This window comes from Diabrotica virgifera, chromosome 8 (assembly GCF_917563875.1).
Source record: "Diabrotica virgifera virgifera chromosome 8, PGI_DIABVI_V3a".
NCBI classification, from domain to species: Eukaryota; Metazoa; Arthropoda; class Insecta; order Coleoptera; family Chrysomelidae; genus Diabrotica; species Diabrotica virgifera.
This window is the reverse complement of record NC_065450.1, coordinates 44789558-44813645: the sequence shown is the minus strand read 5'-3', so window position 1 is coordinate 44813645 and position 24088 is coordinate 44789558. Positions and strand designations below refer to the sequence as shown.

The 24088-nt window shown below is 33.8% G+C and overlaps 1 protein-coding gene across 1 annotated transcript in view; it reads right to left on the bottom strand.

Moving 5' to 3' along the window:
- The window catches only part of LOC126890145 (armadillo repeat-containing protein 1-like), an 80927-nt gene extending 57927 nt beyond the window's left edge, over positions 1 to 23000 (bottom strand). The window contains exons 1-4 of the mRNA XM_050658995.1: positions 22929 to 23000; positions 15422 to 15588; positions 6832 to 6988; positions 2971 to 3165 (exon numbers count right to left, since the gene is read on the bottom strand). Coding sequence (XP_050514952.1) covers positions 2971 to 3165; positions 6832 to 6988; positions 15422 to 15588; positions 22929 to 23000 — 591 coding nt within the window. The remainder of the gene's footprint in view (positions 1 to 2970; positions 3166 to 6831; positions 6989 to 15421; positions 15589 to 22928) is intronic.
- Positions 23001 to 24088: the final 1088 nt, after the last annotated feature.

Genomic DNA, 24088 nt, shown 5'->3' with positions numbered 1-24088 from the left:
TACCTTCGTTTTACCTTAATAAAAGAGGTTTCACTCGGATGTCTTAGTTCTCCGCCAATATTAACCCGAATTTTCGCCCTGATCTGTACGCACCATGGAGGTGGTATAGTTAACTCAAAACACGAAATAGGTATTTTATGCGGTTCAAATTCTTCTAAAAATATAACAACCCAATCCCTTGCTTTGAGGTCGTTGTTTATTCACGAATTATCATGAATAAAATAGGTACCCTTCAAAACACAGAGTGGGTCTCTAATAAGCTTTCAAGCTTCTATAAATCACTTAGTACCTTCCTAATTTGACAAGAGCAGTGGGTTTCTTATTGTCTCTAGTTGCCTCATAATATTTAGCTTATAATATTGTTAGTTATTCTTCTTATCTATATAGTTCTTCTTCAAATTCCTTATCTCGACTCATCAGATCGGTTCGTTAAAAATATATCTCTTGCTTATAGCAATGTTTGTTGTATGTCATCCCTAATCATTATTCATTAAAAAAAAATCATTTATATATCATTAGTCACACAAAAATTATTAATTCAAGTTCATATCATAAAGAAATTTAACACAAAATCGATAAAAATGTATCTAAAAGATCAATAACAAAAACAACTGCTAATAAAATTCAATAAAAATTCAAAAATAGCATATGCAAAAGTTAGATAAAAAATATTCAAAATCAGTTCATATCTCAAAATTCGATAGAAATTTTTGAAAAAAAAAATTCGAGATTCCATAAAATATTCAAAAATAACCGGATTAAAAATCGAAATCGGATAGAGATTTTTCAAATAAATTCAATAAAAATTCAAAATTCAATAAAAATTCAATAATAACATATATAATAAACTTTGATAAAAATATTCAATTCAAAAAATCACTTCATGTTTCAAAATTCATAGATAAAAAAAAATCGATACTTCATAAATTATTCAAAAATCAGCAAAAATAAATATTCAATGTTCAATAATAATATAAAACGAGGGAAGCATTTTTAATAAAGATATACATTCTTACTTACATTTTATTTCCACTTTGTCTTTGTTCCCTGGGTTCTCTGCCTGGTCCATCTTCGCCGTCTCCGTTTCCAATTTGTTACCGCCATCTCTGCTCCTTTCAGAAGACCTCCTCTAATCTGCAGGATCAGCCATGTATTAAATAGTGTGATGTTACTGCCTTCTGGTCCCAATTAATTAAAACTCAGGTTTTCCGATAACATTATATTTAATTCGAAGTCGATGATTCACTACATAAGTTGTTTACAATATTAACTTGACCTATCCTATACGTTAATACCTTCCAACTACATCAATAATCATAATCTCTTTCTCGACCGAGTTAATGTTTATATACACATTTAAATAATAACAAAACATGACAATTCAATGTTACTTGCGGTTATTGAAACCAAGAACAGATACTACATGGATTAATGACTTTGAATGAGTTTTAAACATCTTTTGTACAGGGTGATATTATAATACCATAGTCCGGGATTTGAACCCGCAACCTCGCGATTTCTCGATCTCTGGTCCAATGCTCTACCAACCAGGCCATCGAGGTGCATGCTACTGACGTTTCAGATACACATAATTACACATCACGGTGACTAGTGAAATAGAAAAATAGATGTTTTATTATTTTACGCCCAAGGAAGACAAATCCAAAGACACAAACTTATAATAAATAATACATTTACTAAAAAACACTAATATTATTTTAATGGCATATGTGCGCTGATACATAATTTGAAAGATTATCAACTAAACGTCATACTGTCTGTGTGCGCATGCGCGCAGATTTATGAAAAATTTTACTCTCAATCGCGCCTAAAGAAGTATAACTTCAAAAAGCATATTTTTCAAAATTTTAATTTTTAAAAATTTTATTTTGAAACCAAATTTTTTCAAAAATAAGCAGTTTGAATCGATGAAACTTACAGATCATATAAACACGACATAAGTAAAATAATTTGTGGAGCGGTAACGATTAATTTCATTTAAGTTGCTAATTAGGGGGTGGTCTTCCCGATTTTTTTTTGCAAAAACATAAGGGACCAACTTTATTTTGAGCGTAACTTGCTTAAATTTAATGCTAGAAACTTTTTGTAAAAACAGAAATAAAGCTTTTTTAAACAATTTAAAAAAGTTATAAAGAGTTTTCCCCAAAAAGTGCTTAATTTTTTGGATATTTCACGTCGAAATATTCTATTTAAAATTTGGTGAATATGAATCTATTTTTCATTGGCTATAACTCTGGTTCTGCGAGATATAGAGACCTAACGCGTACACCATTTTTTTTACTTTTTTATAAGCTATATTTTTGCTAAGAACGTTTTTTTCAAAAAAAATACTTACTTTTTGAGTTATTTGCGAAAAACCGTCTAAAAATGTGGTTATTTTGTTGAAAAATGACCATATTCACTCGCAAATAACTCGAAAAGTGTTGACTTGGCAAAAAAGCTCTATAGAACAAAAGTTACTTAAAATTAGTCAGTTTACCCATTTCCGGACTTACTTTGGACATATATTTTTTCACCCCCAAGAGAGGGTAAAAGTCACCCCCAGAGCAAAAGCACACATCGGCACAATATCACTTTTTTTCTTTGACATGTAAGCTATACGTATGCCAAATTTCATGTCAATCCAAGCGGTTCTTTAAAATTTAGAGCAAAAACCGTGAAACAATTAGAAATACAGTAAGCATAAGCCACTAAATATTAATTGTATAAAGCCCACTTGTCCGAATGAGGAAACCAAAAATGACTGACTACTGGTGAACATATAGCGCTAAACGTGTTAATGCTAAGGTAAATGTTACATTTGAAAGTTACGATGAGAAAACACAAGGGGGAATGTAAAAATTTTATAGAATTCTCTGTAGACTATTATTTCATAATAAACAAAGCATGCTAGTATATGACCTACTAATCAAGACTCGTATTGTATTATTAACACATTTGGTTACTTACTTCTGAACTTGTCACTGTATTCTTTACTACAATCAAACACATCAAACCAGCCTTTTCATGAATTGTATTAACAATGTCTTTAATTTCTACCTTCGCAGATATTCTTATCGTACATCTTTTCATGTCAATATTTACAATGAAAGAAATTACTCCCTTTATTTTAAGCAATAGTTCCTCCAGACAAATCAGAATGTCCTAAAAAGAGGAAACACTTACATTTTTAAGAAAATACAACTTTAGATTTAAGCAAGGATTCTGCATTCCGGCATATAGAGAATTTTCTCTTTCTCTAGATAGATGTCGCTAACGCGTCCGTGGGCATATCTTCTTATGGTGCCTATCCGTTACGGATGTTGGACACTAACATGGCTATTCTGACTTTGTTGACTGCTGCCCTGAAAAGTCCGGTAGTGGTTAAGTTAAACCATTTTCGCAGGTTATGCAGCCAGGATATTCTTCTTCGTCCTGGACCTCTTTTCCCATGCACTTTACCTTGAAGTATGGTCCGAAGTAGGTCATATCGTTGTTCATTGCGCATTATATGGCCCAGGTATTCCAGTTTGCGACGGTTTATGGTTACGACTAGTTCGCGCTCTTTACCCATTCTATGTAGAACTTCTTCGTTGGTAACTCTGTCTATCCAGGAAATCCTCAACATGCGTCTATAGCACCACATCTCAAATGCTTCGAGTCTCTTCAGTGATGCTTCAGTTAAGGTCCATGACTCCACGCCATATAAAAGAACAGAGAATACGTAGCATTTTAGTAAACGAACTTTTATTTCCAATTTTAAATCGTGGCTGTTAAAGATTTTTTTCATTTTGACGAAAGCTGATCTTGCCTTCTCGATCCTTATCTTAATTTCCGTCGATTGGTCCCACTGTTCATTTAAGTTTGCACCCAAATAACAAAAGTTGGTAATTTGTGTTATATGTTGTTGGTTAACTAGTAATTGACCAGGTGGTATCCTATTTTTGCTTATAACCATGTATTTGGTTTTTTTGATGTTAAAATCAAGCCCAAACCTGCTACTTACTTCTGCCACCCTGGAGACAAGTGTCTGCAGACCTTCAAGACTGTCTGCAAAAATGACAGTATCATCAGCGTATCTTATGTTGTTTAATCGTTCTCCGTTTATAAGTATTCCCTCGTCTCTGTCCGTTAGCGCTAGGTTCATAATGTGCTCTGAATATGTATTGAACAATAATGGGGACAATATACATCCCTGTTGCACACCTCTTTTTATCTTTATCCCCTACTCTAACAGCTGCAGTTTGTTCGTAATAGATATTGTTTATTATACGGCGATCTTTGCTGTCTAGACCAATTGAATTTAATATTTTCATCAGTTCGTCATGTTTTATTCTATCGAACGCTTTCTGGTAATCAACAAAACACACATATATATCACAATTCACGTCTCTACATCTTTGAAAGAGAACTTGTATTGCAAAAAGTGCCTCTCGAGTACCCAATGCATTCCTGAAGCCGAATTGTGTGTTTGTCATGTGTTCTTCACACTTTTTATATATTCTTTTATGTATAATTTTTAAAAGAGTTTCCAGGAGATGGCTCATAAGGCTTATTATTCGATAATCTTCACATTTTTTGGCATTGGGTTTTTTAGGGATTGTTATAAAAGTTGATCTTAGCCACTGTTGGGGTATTTTTCCAATTTGGTATATATTGTTGAAGATCAAGGTAAGTCTTTTTACTTCGTCTTTATCCATAAATTCTGAGTAGAACTCGTCTGGTCCTGCGGCTTTTCCCTCCTTAATGTTGTTTATAGCAGCTTCTACTTCCGCTTCGAGAATAGGTGGTCCGGTATCGTCATTTTTATTTTTTGTGATGGTGACATTCCTATCGTCTTCAAATGTTGTTGTCACATAGTTCATCCATGTTGTTTTTGTTTCTTCAATATCAACTATTGGATTTCCTTGAGCGTCTGTTAAGTGTCCCGGCCTTTTTGATTTATAGATGCCTGCTGCTTCTTTGATCTTTTTGTGGAGGTTGAAGGAATCGTGTTTACGTTCCAATATATCGATTTTTTCACACTGTTCTTCCAGATTTCTGTTTTTAGCTTCTCTGACAGCTTTTTTATCTCTTTATCTAGAAACTGATATGCAACGTAGTCTTTCCGCTTGGATTCTCTTCTTCGGTCCATCATCTGTAATATACCGTCGGTCATCCATGGTTTTTTCTTTTCTGTCTTTTTCGGTCGCAGGTATTGGTCTAATATTTCCTTCCCAATGTTTTCTAAGTGGTTTATTTCTGTGTCAACATCATTAACTACTTCTGACTTAGATATGTTGTTCTTCAGATATTCCCGTACTTACTGCTTTATGTCATCATCTCTTAGTTGTTTGAGATCGTATCTTATAGGATTAGGTTTGTGGATTTTTTCAGACGAAACTTACCGACAAGTGAGTTATGGTCTGACTTAATATCTGCACCGGGGTAGGTTTTCACTGATGTTATTGAGTTTTTGAATCTTTTATTTATTAAAATATAGTCAATCTGGTTTCGTATGAGATTTTCTGGCGTGTCACCGGGTGAGCGCCATGTGTACAACCTTCTGTAAGGTAATTTGAAGAGTGTATTGGTGATTACCAACTCTTCTTCCGTAGCAAATGTGAGTAGACGTTCTCCTCTCTCATTTCGCTCACCCAAACCCCATGAACCTACTACTTCACCATAACTACCCTTACCGATTTTGGCATTAAAGTCACCCATAACTAGCGTTACTTCATTGGTTTTTATCTTACTTAGGACTTTCCTTAAATCGTAATAAAAAGCCTCTATTACTTCGTCTGGTTTGTCTGCTGTGGGTGCGTATATTTGGATTATGTTGGTTTTTGCTGGGAATAAATCCAATTGAATGAGCATGATTCTCTCGGATATTGGAACAAAATTAGTAACGTATTTTTTTATTTGTTTATTTAAAATTATTCCGAAGCCATGCTTATGTTGACCTTCTGTATTTCCAGAGTAATATACTTGGTGCTCGTTTATTTGACATTTTCCGGCATCAGGCCATCGCATTTCACTGATGCCCATTATATCGATGTTCAGTCTTTCCATTTCATGGATGGCATTATAAATTTTGCCTGCTTCGTACATGGTCTTGACGTTCCTGGTGCATATTTTAATAAACTGCTTAATTTTTTTAGGCGTATCCTTTCCTTTTACTTGGGGGGTTTAGCTTGCTAACGACCTGAGAGGTCCCATGGTTCTGTGGGCATATAAGATTTTATAATTTTGCTAGTGGCATAGTTAGAATTAGTTCGCTTCGGGATTTTAAAAGAAAAGTATTAAGGAGGATATTGGGACCCATTTGCAACAATTGTATATGGCATATGGATAATAAGGCTCAACCACACGTTATACCAATATTACAAAGAACCCTCTATATCAAATTATCCAAAGAATACGAAGATTGCGCTGGGCAGGTCTCCAGCACAAGTAGTAGAATTAGCGGAACTATGGTGGAACGTCGGCGAGTAGAAAGACCAAGGAAGAGGTGGATAGACGAAGTGAGAGGGTGAGAGCCGATGCTAAAGAGATATTGAGGGTAGATAATTGAAGGAGAGCAGCCAGGGACAGAGATACTCGGAAGCAGATGCTGGAGGAGGCCAAGGCTCGAATTTGGATGTAGCGCCATGAGGGAGAGAGAGAGAGAGAGAGAGAGAGAGAGAGAGAGAGAGAGAGAGAGAGAGAGAGAAAGAGAGAGAGAGGGAGGGAGAGAGAGAGAGCGAGAGAAAGAGAGAGAGTGAGAGAGCGAGAAAGAGAGAGAGAGAGAGAGAGAGAGAGAGAGAGAGAGAGGGAATATAGACATTATTATCAATGAAAAGCATTACTTACCCGGTCCATAACTTCGAAATGTAAAACATAAAGCTTATTTTTGTTACGTGATTTATTACACCTATTGCTATTATTATTAGCCAAATGAGCAGCATTTCTGAGTTTATTGGTAATTTTCAACACTTTTTGATAAATTTTTTTGTTACTGTCTTTTACCCTATGAAACAAACACCGATAAGTATATGTATTACAAGCCTTTCTAATAAAATATACTTTTTTCTATGGATGCTATACAATACGCAACTTCTCTCACTACTTACATACATTCAAAACGAATAATTCCTCACACAGTGAGAAAAGTCGGCCATTGCAGTGAGGAATTTTTTTCTCACGGGTTCTCCTACGGTCTTATATACTATGATCGCCGTTTCCATGGTAACATGCACAATACAATAGTATATTGTACAACAAGAGAGAAAAAAGACATATTTCTCACGAGCGCAGAAGTTTGTTGGCACGAGCAGATTTACGAGGCGAGTACCGCAAATGAAGCGAGGGAGAAATATGTCGTTTTCTCACGTGTTGTACACTGTACTTTTTCTATGGATGCGTTTTTGTCAAGAGTTCAAACTTCAAAATTAAATAATTTATGTGCTTTTATGTAGATTATATGCCAAAATTTAAATAAAATACATATTATACACATATGTAGGTATTTAATATTCTTAATGTTTATATACTTTTATTTATTTAAAATTATAGTTACCAGTTATATTTGAACAGTTTTGAAAGGTAATTCCTGGTAAGTTTTGATTTGACACATTTTATTTGACAAAAATATTTGTGTTTGTATTGTGCATGCTACCATGGAAACCGCGATTCTACGTATGGAACCCGTGAGAAAAAATATTTCTCACTGCAATGGCCCACTTTTCTCACACCCTGAGAAATTGTTCGTTTTGAATGTATGTAAGTAGTGAGAGAAGTTACACATTGTATAGCATCCATAGGAAAACACACTTAATGTTGTCAAATAAATGTGTTAAAGCAAAACTTACCAGGAATTACCTTTCAAAACAACTGTTCAAAAATAACTGTTAGTTAAAATTTTAAAAAATATGGTATGTAAACTTTAAGAATATTAAATACCTACATGCACTAATATCTATTTTATTTTAATTTATGCATATAATATACCTAAAAGCACCTAAATTATTTAATTTTGAAGTTTGAACTCTTGACAAAACCGCATCCATAGAAAAAGTACAGTATACAACACATGAGAAAATGACATATTTCTAACTCACTTGATTTGCGGCTCTCGCCTCGTGCCTCGGCTCGTGCCAACAAACTCTGCGCTCGTGAGAAATATGTCTTTTTCTCACTTGTTGTACAATATACTATTTTCTATGGATGCTATACAATGTGCAACTTCTCTCACTACTTACATACATTCAAAACGAAAAATTTCTCAGACAGTGAGAAAAGTCGGACATTGCAGTGAGGAATAATTTTTCTCACTTTTCCCCGCCGGTTTTCCATACACATGATAACCGTTTCCATGGTAACATGCACAATACAAACACAATTATTTTTGTCAAACAAAATGTGTTGAAGCAAAACTTACCAGGAATTACCTTTCAAAACTGTTAATTATAAGGCAAGCCGCACACCAAAGAAACATGAAACGAAAAACATGAAACATGAAACGAAAAACATGAAACATGAAACGAAAAACATGTTTCATGAAAGGAAAACACTGCTAAACAAATCTCAAAGTCCGCCTACCAATGAAACGGGTGTGATTCATGCTCATGACACATTTTTATTTTCGGAGAGTTTCATAAATGGCCGGACATATATTTGTTTAGCAGTGGTTTATTTCCATGAAACGTAATTTACGTTTCATGTTTCTTTGATGTGCGGCCTGCCTAACTGTTAATGCAGTATGTAGTTCATCAAAAAACCTATGTTTTGAAGTAAGATCTCGGTCTACTACTGTTACCGATGGTAATAATAGGCCTATGTTAACGTCAGATGTCAGAAACTGCAGTATTGCTTTGTGGGTAACGATAAGTGCAGTGACGAGTTAAAATATCGTGTCCTAACTGAACCTTGGGTTCCTGAAAGTGAACACAGATTTCCAAAGGCAGTAGAATGGGGACACTCAAGACAATTCCAGCTTGTGGTTAAATAAATTCCCGTGGCTATCTTACAACAAGAAAGATGAAGGTGCTTATTCGGGCCTAAAGAGGGGGTCAAAGCAAAATCGCGTTACAAAACTTAGTTACTAAGCCCCTTCAGAAATTCAAGAAAGCGATATGAAATATGAAATCCATTCTGATAATAACTATCATAAATCGGCTCAATTAGAACGTAGCAACTTTAAAAAAGTGTCTGGAGGTAAGATAGAAAACGTTATAGTATGGTATAGTTAGACCCAAACCCAGACATCCAAAGTGAAAGTTATCCTTTAACACCAAATTGTTCTATATGGTCCACATAATGTTCAGAAAAAAGTCACACCATTTTTAGCATCGGGTTTGGGGGGGAGAGGGGGGAGAAATCGGTAAATTCGTAGTTTTTTAGGTTTTTCGTCAATATTTCTAAAACTAAGCGGTTTAGCATGAACAACCCTCTACACAAAATTGTTCTACATTAAATTTGAAATAAAAAAAGGCCCTATGCATAACCCTTCTAAAATGAACGGTTCCAAAGTTACGGAGGTAGTATAGTATAATTGGTCCAAAAAAGGCCTAACCCAGACATCCAAAGTAAAAGTTTTCTTCAACACCAAATTGTTCTATATGGTCCACATATTGTTCAGTAAAACGTTACAGCATTTTAAGCCTCTGGTTTCGTGGGGAGATGGGGGAGAAGTCGGTAAATTAGTAGTTTTTTACGTTTTTCGTCAATATTTCTAAAACTATGCTTCAGCGTAAGGAATGTTCTATAGAAAAATATGCTACATAAAATTTAAAACAAAAAAGGTTCTATCTATACATAATTGTTATAAAATCAACGGTTCCGGAGTTACGGAGGGTGAAAAGTGGAGGTTTTCGATACTTTTTATATTTACCGATTTCTCCACCCTCTCCCTCCCCCAAACCCGACGCTCAAAATGGTGTGACTTTTTTCTGAACATTATGTGGACCATATAGAACAATTTGGTGTTGGATGATAACGTTCACTTTGGATGTCTGGGTTTTTGGTATAGTTATATCATAAATATTGCCCAAAAAATATAAAAAGTATAGAAAACCTCGAATTTTCACCCTCCGTAACTCTGGAACCGTTGATTTTATAACAATTATGTATACAACATTTTTTATTTTAAATTTAATGTAGAACATTTTTGTATATAACATTGTTTACGCTAAAGTATAGTTTTAGAAATATTGACGAAAAACGTAAAAAAACTACTAATTTACCGACTTCTCCAGGGCCGTCTTAAGCATAAACGGCGCCGGGGTGCAAGATTCAACTTTGCGCCCCCTTTTGTCAAAAGATAATATACTTTGGAATATAGGTTATAAGTACGCTAAAATTAAAACTAATTATGTTTGCTTTCTTTATTTATATATTAAAAAACATGGTTTCAGTATTCAAACAAGATCAATCTTTTAACACTATTTATCAAAGTCAACTTTTCTAGCTTTAAGTTGCCAAAACTTATTACTTCGCTCAACTTCGGTGATATCTAATTTATGTGCTTTTCTATACTTATTAAAGACAGGTTTGTTAATCTGTATTCACCCACTGTTGAGCGCAGATAATTTTTGGTCAATTTAAGTTTAGAAAAAGACATTTCTCCTTCAGCTAGTGTTACTGAAAGTGTTAAATATATCCTTAGACATGTAGAAAGATTTGGGAAAACGGAAGTAAATTATTAGAGTATACCTAATATAACTTAAAATATCGAGTGGAGTTGTGTCTTTATTTATAAAAAATATTGGTAACAATTCTAACTCATGGAATAGATCTTCAACATCTATATCAGATCTTTTTCCATGCACTAGTTTTTTTTGTAATTTTTTTTTGAAGGCTAGTATTTTTTCTCTCTCGTATTTGCCCCATTATCATACCCTTGGCCTCGTAAATCATCTAAATCAATATTCATTCATTTTAAAAATTCTAACAAATAATTTGCTAATCCTTGTCCGGTAGTATCAACTATCAGTAACCAGTAAAAAACCTAGAAAATGCAACTACCAATGCAAATCTAACTTCGGCAAGCTTTGTTGACGAATTGAGATAAACGAACCTAAACACAATAGTAAGTTGTTCCTTGAGTAAAATATCAGGTGTGCAATCTAAAATTATAGAATAATATTTAGATTGTTTTAAAAAATCAACAATAATTGTGCATTTAATTTTTTCACCAATTACACTTTATCAATTCATTTTAAATATTATGTCCAAGATAATGGGGCATACGATGCTGAACACTTCGAATTCGTGTAATGTGCTCTGACAGCCTATTATCAAAACTGGAAATACATTATATTAATGAAGTTACCGTTATCCGATTCATACAACCTTTGACTGGTTCCTCTTAATGGTAAATTTGGTGTGCTAAAAATGTTATTATTTCGATAATTCTTTCTAAAACCGCCGTCCACCTTTTTCTTTTGCGTTCAACTGCTGCTTGATTGACAGAGTCTATTGTATGGCTGTCTAATAGTAGGAAAGTCTTTTTTTAGACCTAAATATTTTTTTACAGAAATTAAGTGACCAGAACTTTTCTGGTGTCTGAAACCAATGTGGGTATTAAAAGCAGTAACATTGGCATTGAAAAGCTTACAGTAAAAACAAAATACAGAATCACTATTAGATACAGAATATATTTATGAGATCTCGTTTGATAATTTCGTTTATTTTTTAAACTTTTTGTATAATAGGTATCTGCAAAGGACCTGTTATTGCCAGAGGCGGCTCGTGACCTCAGTATACGGGTAGGCGACACATACAGTGTATAATAATATAATATGTACATACCTATATAGGTACAGGGTGTTTGGTAAAGAATGGGCCACAGCTTAACCTTACATTCCTGAGCTTAAAATTGGTCGATTTAAGCTAACTTACCTTAGTACCAAAGTTGATAATAACGTCGTTAGTAGTGCTACGCTACGGGGAGCGTACAATAATTATTACAACTTCGGAGATGAATTAAAAAGTAGCTTTGTTTTATTTTAGATTTTAGATACTTAGGTATTGCATCAAAATTTATAAATTACAGTTTTGACATAAGCAATTTATACTAATATATAATTTATTGTTGTACATTTGAAGAGGTTAGGCGGCGTCTACCTTGCCTACCCTGACGGGCCGCCCCTGGTTATTGCTATCTAATCTACAGGATACATACTTACTTAGATCTTTTAATTTGCACTGGTCCATGTTCTGTTAGAAATAATCTTAATTTATCTGGTATTACTTAAACTAGTGTACGCGTCACCTTCTTGAAATTATGTCGCAATAATCTAAATGGGTTTCATATTCCATTTGTATATCGTAGGTGTAGTAAGCAGTAATAGAGTTTGTAAAAAATGAAAGCCTTTGAAAGTGCACTTGTAAATGTTTGTTATTTGTAGTTTTTTAAGCACAAGCGCAAGTTTGAGCCTAGCAAGTGTTCGGCTTGCGCCCCTTGGACTTGGCGCCCGGGTGCCTCGCACCCCTTGCACCCCCGGGTTAAGACGGCCCTGGACTTCTCCCCCATCTCCCCCCCAAACCGGACGCTCAAAATGGTGTAACTTTTTACTGAACTATATGTGGATCATATAGAACAATTTGGTGTTGGAGGAAAACTTTTACTTTGGATGTTTGGGTTAGTCCTTTTTTTGGACCAGTTATACTATACTACCTCCGTAACTTTGGAACCATGAATTTTAGAAAGATTATGCATAGGGCCTTTTTTATTTCAAATTTAATGTAGAACAATTTTGTATAGAGGGTTGTTCATGCTAAACCGCATAGTTTTAGAAATATTGGCGAAAAACTTAAAAACTACGAATTTACCGATTTCTCCCCCCTCTCCCCCCCCCCAAACCCGACGCTCAAAATGGTGTGACTTTTTTCTGGACATTGTGTGGACCAAATAGAACAATTTGGTGTTGAAGGATAACTTTCACTTTGGATGTCTGGGTTATGCCATCTTTTGGAACAACTATACTATACTCATCATCATTCTCTTTGCCTTATCCCTATGCGGGGTCGGCTTCCCTAATTGCATTTCTCCACACAATTCTATCTTGGGCCATATCAATGTTAATCCCCTTTACCAACATGTCCTGCCTTATCGTCTCCCCCCAGGTCTTCTTTGGTCTTCCTCTCCTACTCCTTCCAGGAATCTGCACTTCAGCTATTCTTCGTATTGGGTGGTTAACGTCTCGACGTTGAACATGACCAAACCATCTTAACCTATGCTCTCTCATTTTGGCATCAATTGGTGCCACACCTAGACTTCCCCTAATATACTCATTTCTAATTTTATCCTTCTTTGTCACTCCACTCATCCATCTAAGCATTCTCATTTCCGCCACATGCATTCGCTGTTCCTCTTTCTTTTTCACTGCCCAACATTCAGTTCCGTACATCATAGCTGGTCTTATGGCTGTTTTATAGAATTTTCCCTTCAGCTTCATTGGAATTTTTCTGTCACACAACACACCACTCGCTTCTTTCCACTTCATCCATCCAGCCCTAATTCTACTGCATGCATCTCCATCTATTTCTCCATTACTCTGTAATACCGATCCTAGGTACTTAAAACTATTGCTTTTTACAATCATTTCACCATCCAAAGATACCATTTTATTTGTAGTAGCTCCATCTTTAAATGAACATTCCAAATACTCTGTTTTTGTCCTACTAAGTTTTAAACCTTTTTCCTCCAGAGCTTGTCTCCACTGTTCCAGTTTTTGTTCTAAGTCTCTTTCACTATTTCCTACTAACACGACATCATCAGCATACATTAAGCACCATGGAATGTTACCCTGTATTTTCGCTGTTATCTGGTCCAAAACTAATGAGAATAAATACGGACTAAGCACAGAACCTTGATGCAATCCTACTTTCACATGAAATTTATCAGTCTCTCCCACACCTGTCCTAACACTAGTCGTTACTCCCTCATACATATCCCTCACAATCTTTACATATTCACCAGGGACTCCTTTCTTATTGAGTGCCCACCACAGAATCTCTCGAGGAACTCTATCATATGCTTTCTCAAGATCAATGAATACCATATGAGCGTTTGTTTCTTTACTCCTGTATTTTTCCATCAATATATCCTGTATTTTTCCAACAACTATACTATACTATTTCTTTCAATTGAATAATGAAGTTAAAAAAACCGTAAACGAAAATCGAATGAAACTTGTTCCGATTGTAAAAACAATAATTGTTTTTTGCGGTCGACAAAACATTCCTTTAAGAGGGCACAGAGATGATGGTGATAAAACAACGCAAAAAGACCTCATAGACTGTTGTGGCACTGTTATTGAGAAAAAAATTGTTAAATCGGTTAAGTGAAGCAAATAGTTTTCTATTTTGGTAGATGAAACAACTGACATCACCTCCAATGAACAATTAACATTATGTGTGCGATATATAGACAAAAAGAAGTACTTACTGTTTAAAAGAAGATTGTTTAATATTATTAGTGGTGCAAGATTTAACTGGAGAGACATTGTCAAGCGTTATAACATGGGAACTCAGATACCTAGAGGGACTCTAGACTTATTTCAAATCTTCGTGGGCAAGGTTACGACGGCGGAGCTAATATGTCAGCTGTTTTGAACCAGCAGCCTTTAGCATTGTATATGCACTGTGCCTAAGCATTGTATATCTGGGATGAATAAACTTTCCCTTTATGGGAGTGTGAGCTAAATCTGGAATAATAAAGCTGTGCTACTTTCAATACGCAGATGCGTAAGAAATTTTTTGGATGATACTTCGATGTAGCAAGTCACCTACGCGTTGTTACGGCTTGATAACACGCAAAGAGTCCCACCAAAGCTCAATCCTTTTGATACTGTAGGTATCTGGAATGAGTGAATTTTATCCTTACAGTAAGTGTGAGTCGTATGGCTACATCTGGATAATATAATATTTGCGGTAAGTCTGGACCCCCCTATTATGAATTTCTAGATCCGCGTCTGCCTACATGTGTGCACCTATATGTATTTTATTTCAATTTAGGCATATAATATACCTAAACGCACCTAAACTATTTAATTTTGAAGATTGAACTCTTGAAAATAACGCATCCATAGAAAAACTACAGTGTACAACACGTGAACAAATTACATATTTCTCCCTCGCTTGATTTGCGACACTCGCCTCGTGCCTCGGCTCGTGCCAACAAACTTCTGCGCTCGTGAGGAATATGTCTTTTTTCTCACTTGTACAATATACTATTTTTATATTTTTGGTATGTTTGATATTTTTTTATATGTATTTTATTTTGAGGACAATGTACAGTAAAACCCATTTATCAGCAACCGCGAGGACAACAAACGACAGACTACAGACGTTCGTTGATGTGGTGCAAGTGACCTTAAGGGTTTCATTTAAATCTGTTCAGTTATACGTGGCTTGGATTGGAGTACTAAAAATTCTATTATAAACCTATTTGCCCTACCTTATCGACAATGTTTCTATGGCCTCGTAAATACCCAAAGTCGTCAATAGAAACGAGTGTGTTGATTTATTTGCAGCATAATTTTCTAAAATATCTAAACATAAGCTTAATATTTTTAAATTTTCACTTTCTAATAATGTTGCTACGTGTAAAATGTCTTGCTTGCCCTACAAAAGAAATAATAAATAATGAGATATTTAAATTGTGTCTTTTGTATAATAGGGGGGTGCATATAGATTTTCACTTCGGAAAAAATCAAACAAGATAGAACTTTTTGTAATTTCATTAAGAAATGTTTAATAAACAACATATCAAAAAGTTCTACTCGAGAAGTAGGTGCTTCATTTTTTATTACACAAATGAACTACGAAATTAGATGTTTTCTTTTTAATAACTCCGAAAATATAAATTTTAGAAAGAAACTGACTTAACCATTGAAAAATTCAGAAAATTTTACAAAAAAATCCTTACATAAAGAATTTTCTAAAATTAAATCTGTATCTTCTATAATTTTTCATTTATAACTCTAAAGTCACCCTTCTCACAAACATTGGCGCACTGTAAACTAACGTACCTACGGCGAAATGCACCGTTGACCTATTTTAATGTAATTCTTTAACCAATGGATCAAATGAAATTTTACAAATTGAACATGAGAGAAGAATAATTAAGCTATCTTATGGTTATAATAGAAAGACATAAAATGTAAGAGCATAAGTACGGTGTGGGCGGAAAGTGGGCCTTACATGAATTTTTTTTAAATGATTTAAAAATGTGTAACTAATACAATTTTTCTTATAAAACTCTCAATTTTACAAAACTTACTTTTCAAGCATCTTACTAAATGATGTTTTATTCAAACAAAATCTCAAAAATTTAATTCAAATGATATGACGTCTCAAAAAATGTAATTCTTGAAATCTTCGTAGTTTTATAGAATTACCACCACTTTAAGACGGTATTACTCAAGTTTGAACAGATCAATTACAGTTTTATAAGTGCTTTCTTAAAGCTTAGGATGTGATCTTTAAAATGCTAAATTATTTTACTTTAGAAATGAAATAGACTATTTCTTTTTAAGAAAATTAAGAAAGATAACATAAATGTAATGCAAAAACCGAAAATTACCAGCTAAAAAATGTTAATACAAAGTGATCAATACTTTTTTCTGTAAAACTTACCTAAAATACATTTAATAATAAGCTTCAACAATAATAAATGTTCAGCAAAAAAATTTTTTTTAGCTCTTATACAGTATGTCTGCGTAACTTGGAACCTATTGATAAGTTTTTTAATATCAGTTTTACGAAGAAAAGTTATTCTTTATAAAATACTCTGCATCGTATATAATCTAAGATGCAATCATCAAATATCAAATTTAATTAATGTTATACGAGGGCTGTCAAAAAATATGAATGTCACTCAAGAGTACCTTTACATTTCACAATATCGAAAATTGATTTTACAATTTTTTTATTTTATTAGTCATTTTTTCGTATCTTATCCTAAAACTAATACTAATATTAATTTCTAATAAACAATTCTACTAATAAATAATTATTTTTGTATTTTTTTTATAATTTTTTATAATGTATTTTTTATTTTTTTTATTTTTTTCTAAATGATGTTCTCAAGAGTTCCACAGCAAAAATTGCAACATTCTTCTTTAGCCCTCTACTTAATTCGAAAACATTTTATTATGGACTGTTTAAGTTCGTCATTAATTTTTATCTACATATTTTTGTTATATATTTTTTAATTATATATTTTTTTCTATTATTTTTTTTATATTTTTTCTTTTTTTTATATTTTTTTTCTTTTCTTTTTTCTTTTAATATATAACAATTTACAAGAAATATTTACTCTATATTTTACAATTACAATTTAAGTTTAATATCTAATGGTAGTGGGAGGGGAGCAAAGTACGCTAAATGTGCAGTCACTCGAGCGCTTTGGGGACCTATTGGATTGTGAAGAGTAGGTCCCAAAACAAAAAAAAGTTAAGTAAATTTTTTCATTTTAGTGGGCGCTTGCCATTTTTAATTTAATTTTCCATTTCCAACAATCGTTTTTTCCGATTATAACGCCATCTATCCATAATTCGAAAAAATGTTTCGCATAAAAGTTACTTATTTTTACGTAAGGAATCCAAATCTGCAATAAAAAATGGGGTCTCCTATTTAGGATTTTAAAGTAACCCCCCCCCCCCTCCCACCTGCGTGGGAGGTCGTGTGTGGTGCCATTCTATAGATTTTTCAAAAATATTGAATAAGTGTATTTTACAGTGTTTCGATCTGATGTTCATTTCGCGAAATATCGCGGGACTCGTATTTAAAATATTAAATTTACCCCCCACCCCTCACCGTTGGAGGTCGTAGTATCTATCATTCGATAGATTTTTAAAAAATATTGAACACAAATTTTTTAGTTTTTCGATGTGTCATTTATTTCGCGAAATATTCGCTTTTTTCTTGTGAAACTTTGGGACTCACCCATTTCCTTACGCCCGGCTCAAATCGTCAGATTTTTGAAATACAGTGCGTCCATAAAGTAACGCATAAATTCATTATTTCGTAAACCGGCGATATTAAGGAAAAATCCCGAAACAGATCGATTTTTATTCTTAAATTCCGATTTTTTGGCATATATTTCATACTAGTGACGTCATCCATCTGGGCATGATGACGTAATTGATGATTTTTTTAAATGAGAATAGGGGTCATCTGATAGCTCATTTGAAAGGTTATTCAATTCTCTATTTACTAATATAAACATTAACATATTTATTTATACAAGGTGTTCAAAAAAACATTTTTTTTTAATTAAAATAATTGAGACAAAAGGAAGAATGTATGTAATTTATTTAATTCAACATACGTTTTACTGTTGTCAGAAAACAGGAAAAAATGTTTATTTGACAAATAAATATTGTTTTTCGCATAAACTCAATGTTAAGCTGCCACCCACCTGTCTCTTGGCAGTTTGAACATTTCGCTTAAACGAAAATTAATGTTTATTTGTCAAATAAAATTTTTTTCTCTTTACTGACAGTAGTAAAATGCATTTTGAATTAAAATAAATTACATATATTCTTCTTTTTGTCTACCTTATTTTAATTAAAAAAATTGTTTTTTGAACACCTTGTATAAATAATTATGTTAATGTTTATATTATTGGATAGATAATTGAATACCCTTTCAAATGAGCTATCACATGACCCCTGTTCCCATTTAAAAAAATCATCGATTACGTCATCACGTTCATATGGATGACGTCACTAGTATGATATATATGCCAAAAAATCGGAATTTAAAAATAAAAATCGACCTGTTTCGGGATTCTTCCTTAAAGTCGCTGGTTTACGAAATAACGAATTTATGCGTTACTTTATGGACGCACTGTATACACTCTTTTGCATGTATTTAACTTACCTTATCTTAATCTGACAATTTGGAGTTTTCTTAAGGATAGATTTTTTTTTCGGGCCCCCCTTAACGAACTCCCCTGTGTTAAGAGCCAATATATGGTAGAGGTACATTTTCAGGGTACAAGGTTTCTCCCCATATGATAATCTGACGCTCTCGAGTAACTGCAAAAATCCCCGCTTGGGCTCCCCTACCATAAAATATGTTTATACAATAGTCGGTATACCAACTCATATATTTTCTAATGCTAATAAATAATTTAAATTAATGGGATGGTGGACATCAGTCAAAGAATACAGTGAATTTAAAAACATATTAACTTTATTAGAAATAAGAGAACAGGTCAAAATTTTGTGTTGTAGGTTACTCAACTGACCACAAATACATTGTGGGCTATCAGCTATATTAAGTTTAAATATATATGATGGTGTAAGACAGTGGTTAAATCTCATTCTGCATATGGTTCTTGTCATATCCTTTGTCTTAGCGGTTAAAATCTTGACTTGGCGGTTAAAATAATAGGTAATAAATAATAAGATATATATTTAAATTTTGACTTCAGAATCTCAGACTCTCTGAATTAAAACGCAAATGCTACCTGAGATATAAAAGCACACAATCTGAAGAAGCTCTCGCAGAATATGTCCAAGTAGGAAACGAAGTAAACGCAAGAATAAAATCAATCAAAAGAGAACATTGGGCTAAATTCACTAGCGACATGGACTACGACCTATATGGTGCCCAAAAGAAAGTACGGAAAATGCTTCGGAACAGGAAAAAAACAGTTAACGAGTTCGTGCAGACCAAGGGAGTACCTATTAGCGGTGTGCGAGTACTTAGATTAGAGGTGATACGAGAAACGATCGTACGCGAACAGCGGAGAAATCTTGCAACTTTCTTAAATAATTCATATTGTCAATTGAAATTGTCAAATTGACGTATATTTCATACCTACTGTCATTGAAGAAGAAAAAGTATATGTTGCTCACAATGTTGATATGATATGCAATTATTATATAAAAGTATATTTAATTAATTGTATTTTGCTTGCTGTACTGCATTTTAATAATTAATTTTATTTACTACATACAATTGTTTATCTACCTTTTAGTAACATAACCTTAATATTAATTTTTCTTCTTATAATTTGTTTTGGACTATGGCCTTGACAATTATCCAGCAACCAGATTAATATAATTGGCCAATATAATTAAAAGTGCGAAAAATGTTGCCGAACTATGAAACCAGGTGTCGCTTTTCCGAACTTGCACGGTCCCAATAATGATGGAGCGGCATCACTCTTGGTGGAAAAACCAATCTCATTTGTCTGGAGCGGTTTCTAAATGCAACATACTACCGCGATATTATTCTCGAACCTATTGTTGTACCCGTTGCATAACAATCTGGTCTCCAATTTCGATTAATGCACGACAATGCGCGTCCGCATACTGCCAGGGTCGTGTGAACATTCTCCGACGATAATAAAATTGAGGTTTTACCATGGCCTGCACAATCGCCAGATTTAAATCCAATTGAGCATGTATGGGATATATTGGGCAGACGCATTGTACAACAGGATTTTCGTTCAATACAAGACAGCAACTGTTTGAGAGATTTGCAATGGAGTGGAACAGAATACCGCAGCAAGACATTTACCATCTGATCATGAGTTTGTCTAACACAGAGGTTCCCAACCGGTGGTACGCGTATCACTGGTGGTACGAGGAAAGATTTCAGCTGGGACGCGTCACGTGGATGAAACAAGTGATTACTCTGGACCTCTGTCTGCGAAACTGCCAGTGCACTTGTTGTGCTTCCAGATTAAGCTATGAAGCAGTTTTTGGTGAACCCTGGGACTTCAAAAGATTATGTTAAAAAACCTAAACCGCAGGCCAATCGGAAATACCTCGAAAGCTACTTACAGTGTGGTTTTATAGTGAAGTTTTTCATACCAAATAGTGACAATCCTGTTCCTCAATGTGTTGCTTGTTTCGAAACTCTTTCGAACCAAAGCATAAAATCTTCTATGCTGATACGTTACCAACACACAAAGCACTCTGATGTGGTTGGTAAGCTGATCGAATTTTTTTAAAAGAGAATCTACTTTTCTTAAGAAAGAAAATAAATGCATGATTAGCTTTGTAAATATGATACTAACTTAATAAAGGCATTGTAGCTAGAGATAATTTGCTAGATATAGAATTGCAAAGGATGGAAAGCCTCACACACTAGGTGAGACCCTTTTACTCCGGTGAAACCGAGTTAGGAGAAAAGGCAGCCAAAGAAATTTAAAAAATACCATTGTCAAACAACACAGTGAAAAGGCGAATTACTGATATGTCTTCCAAAATTGAAGAACAACTTCATGAAGAAGTTATAGAAGAGTTTGTGTTCTACAAACCACTTGAATCAAACACTACAGAGGGGCTCATATGTCAAGTAAATTGACAGGCCTAACAGCAAAAATAAAAAAAATTGCTTCTCAATGCCATAGTACACATTGTGTCATACACCGAGAAGAATTAGAAATAAGTATGAATGAGGGACAACAAATTAGTTTTTTATTTTTTTTTTCGTGGAGGCTTTTTTTTCGTGGAGGCCTCTTTTAAGTTTTTCAAGAGGTATTGCGATAATTCTAGTTTCTTAGATTATAACGAATCGAGTTTATAACTTTTTTTAGAAATATTTGAAATCCTTCTGTAATCTCGCAATTTCTTTTTGTCCCCTATATTATTTTGATGTGTGTATTTGGAAAGCGAAGTCCGGGAAGAAGAAGAACATCCTAGTTGAAGAACCTCAGAACCTGGTTAACACAGCTGTGCAGCTTTTCCGCGCTGCTGCAGATAAGAAAAAGATTGCGATGATGATCGCCAACATTCGTAACGGATAGGCACATCAAGAAGGTGAATACTCATTCGCCAAAAGAAAGTATGTTTTTTTTTTGTTTTATTTAGAAAGTACAGCCGCATCTACCTTGATGGTGATTAGCGGCGGCTACAGAATACAATGCTAAATTCTATAAAATATTCCTGTGGATTTTAAAAATTTTATAATATTGTCCGTTGAACAATTAGTGCCCAATAAATTACTTATACAGTTAGGTATTTGAACATGGCGCGATAATTGGCAAAACGGGGGCATACAATTAACAAATGATTAACAGTAATTTGTACATTACATATTTCACATACAGGTGGATCGCTTTTAGACAGTAAATGTGAGTGAGTAAGTCTCGTGTGTCCAATTCTCAATCGAGTTATTACCAACTGTTCTCTTCTGCTACGAGTTGACGGTTCCCAGGCTGTAATGTCATTTTTAAATTAGTCTCAATGACGTTTGAGACGATTGCCATTCGTTTTTCCACTTGCACAAAACACGATTCTTAATGTAAGCTTTTATATCACTCGCGGTATTTCGACACTCATCTTTTTCTATATCGGCACATACGGCAATTTCACTCGCGCACTGGTCAGCTTTTTCGTTATATGCAATGCCAATGTGGGATGGTATCCATATAAATCTGATTCGTCTAGCGTTTTCTTGAGCCTGCATCAGTTCGAATTTAATGTGTTTCTCAATAGGACCTTTGGGATAGATCTGTTTAAGGGTTTGAAGAGCGCTTAGTGAGTCACTTAAGATAACTGAATTAGAAATGTCATTAGAATTGATATGCATGATAGCTTTGAGCACTGCATAGAGCTCAGCAGAGAAAATCGACAAGTAGGATGGGAGACGAAATTGATAAGTATTGTTTGGGGTAACGAAGGCAGAACCTACTCCTCTCTCACACTTTGATGCGTCTGTAAAGATTTTGTAACAATACTCATAATTCTCTTTGAGAACTAAATCTAGATGGTGCTGGATCTCTGCATGACTATTAATATGTTTGTCAAAATGGGTTAGCGCAGTATTTATATTGGGAGTATTAATTCCCAATATAAATACTCGGATAATTGGGAGTAATAAAGAAAGTATGTTGTTAAATCGAGCTTTGTTTCTTAGGAAATTATGATTAGATACAATAAATCTTAGTTGGAATATAATATCTACTGTAAACTATAATATAAAGTTAAAAGACTCACTTTTGAATCCAATTGCTCATTATTATTTTCGCTTTGTATTTTATAAGACTTTAAAATATCAATTGTTGTCATTTTAATGACTGATATTTTAAAATGTGTCATGTAGACATATTAAGCTTTAATCAAAAGTCTACTTCTATTTCCAGATCTCATAATACTTAGGTATGTGCGGACTGCGCAGACATGTATAATTATACAGGGTGTCCCGAAATGATTGGTCATAAATTATACTACAGATTCTGCGGTCAAAAATAGGTTGATTGACCACACTTACCTATATACAATAGTGCACACAAAAAAAGTTACAGCTCTTTGAAGTTACAAAATGTAAAATCGATTTTTTTTCATATATGTCGAAAACTCTTTGAGATTTTTTATTGAAAATGGACATGTGAACAGTGAAATTTGTACACCGCATAAAAATTGTATGGGGTTTTGTTCCCTTAAACCCCCCAAACCTTTGTGTACGTTCAAATTGAATTATTATTGTGGTACCATTAGATAAACACAGTGTATTTAAATATTTTTTGTCTCTTAGTATTTTTTCATATTATAAAAATGTAAATTATAAATTTTTTCTGCAGCCGTTCCGAAAATAAAAGTATGATTTATTAAATCGAAAGTACCATTTTACACAACTCGTACCGAAAGTAGCTACTTTCGGGACTGATTTTTTCACTTTCGGGACGCTTTTTTTACTAATGTTGTTCTGAAGCTATTTTCTTGTGGCATTTTTATAATCAAGTATATTTAAATGGGAACTAAGCCACAATTTTACCTAAAAATGATTTTATTAACGTTTCGACGCCCAAGTCGGGTGTCGTTGTCAAAATACAAAATAATACTAAATAAATAAAAATGTTGTTGCTTAGTAAAAAATTCTTCTAATAATTTATTTAATCTGACTCATTTATATCGGCAATTCAGACACGTATTATACATTTTAAAGTAGACGACTTTAAAATGATATTGCCAATATTGATGAGTTGCGTTCCTGGGACGACTTTACTAAAAGATAGTTCATTCGATTACATGAAATCAATCCCAACTCAAGAATATCCGCCACAAAAAATCATAGCATGTAATCTGTCTTTTAAAAATCTGTTAATAAAATCATTTTTAGGTAAAATTGTGGCTTATTTCCCATTTAAATATACTTG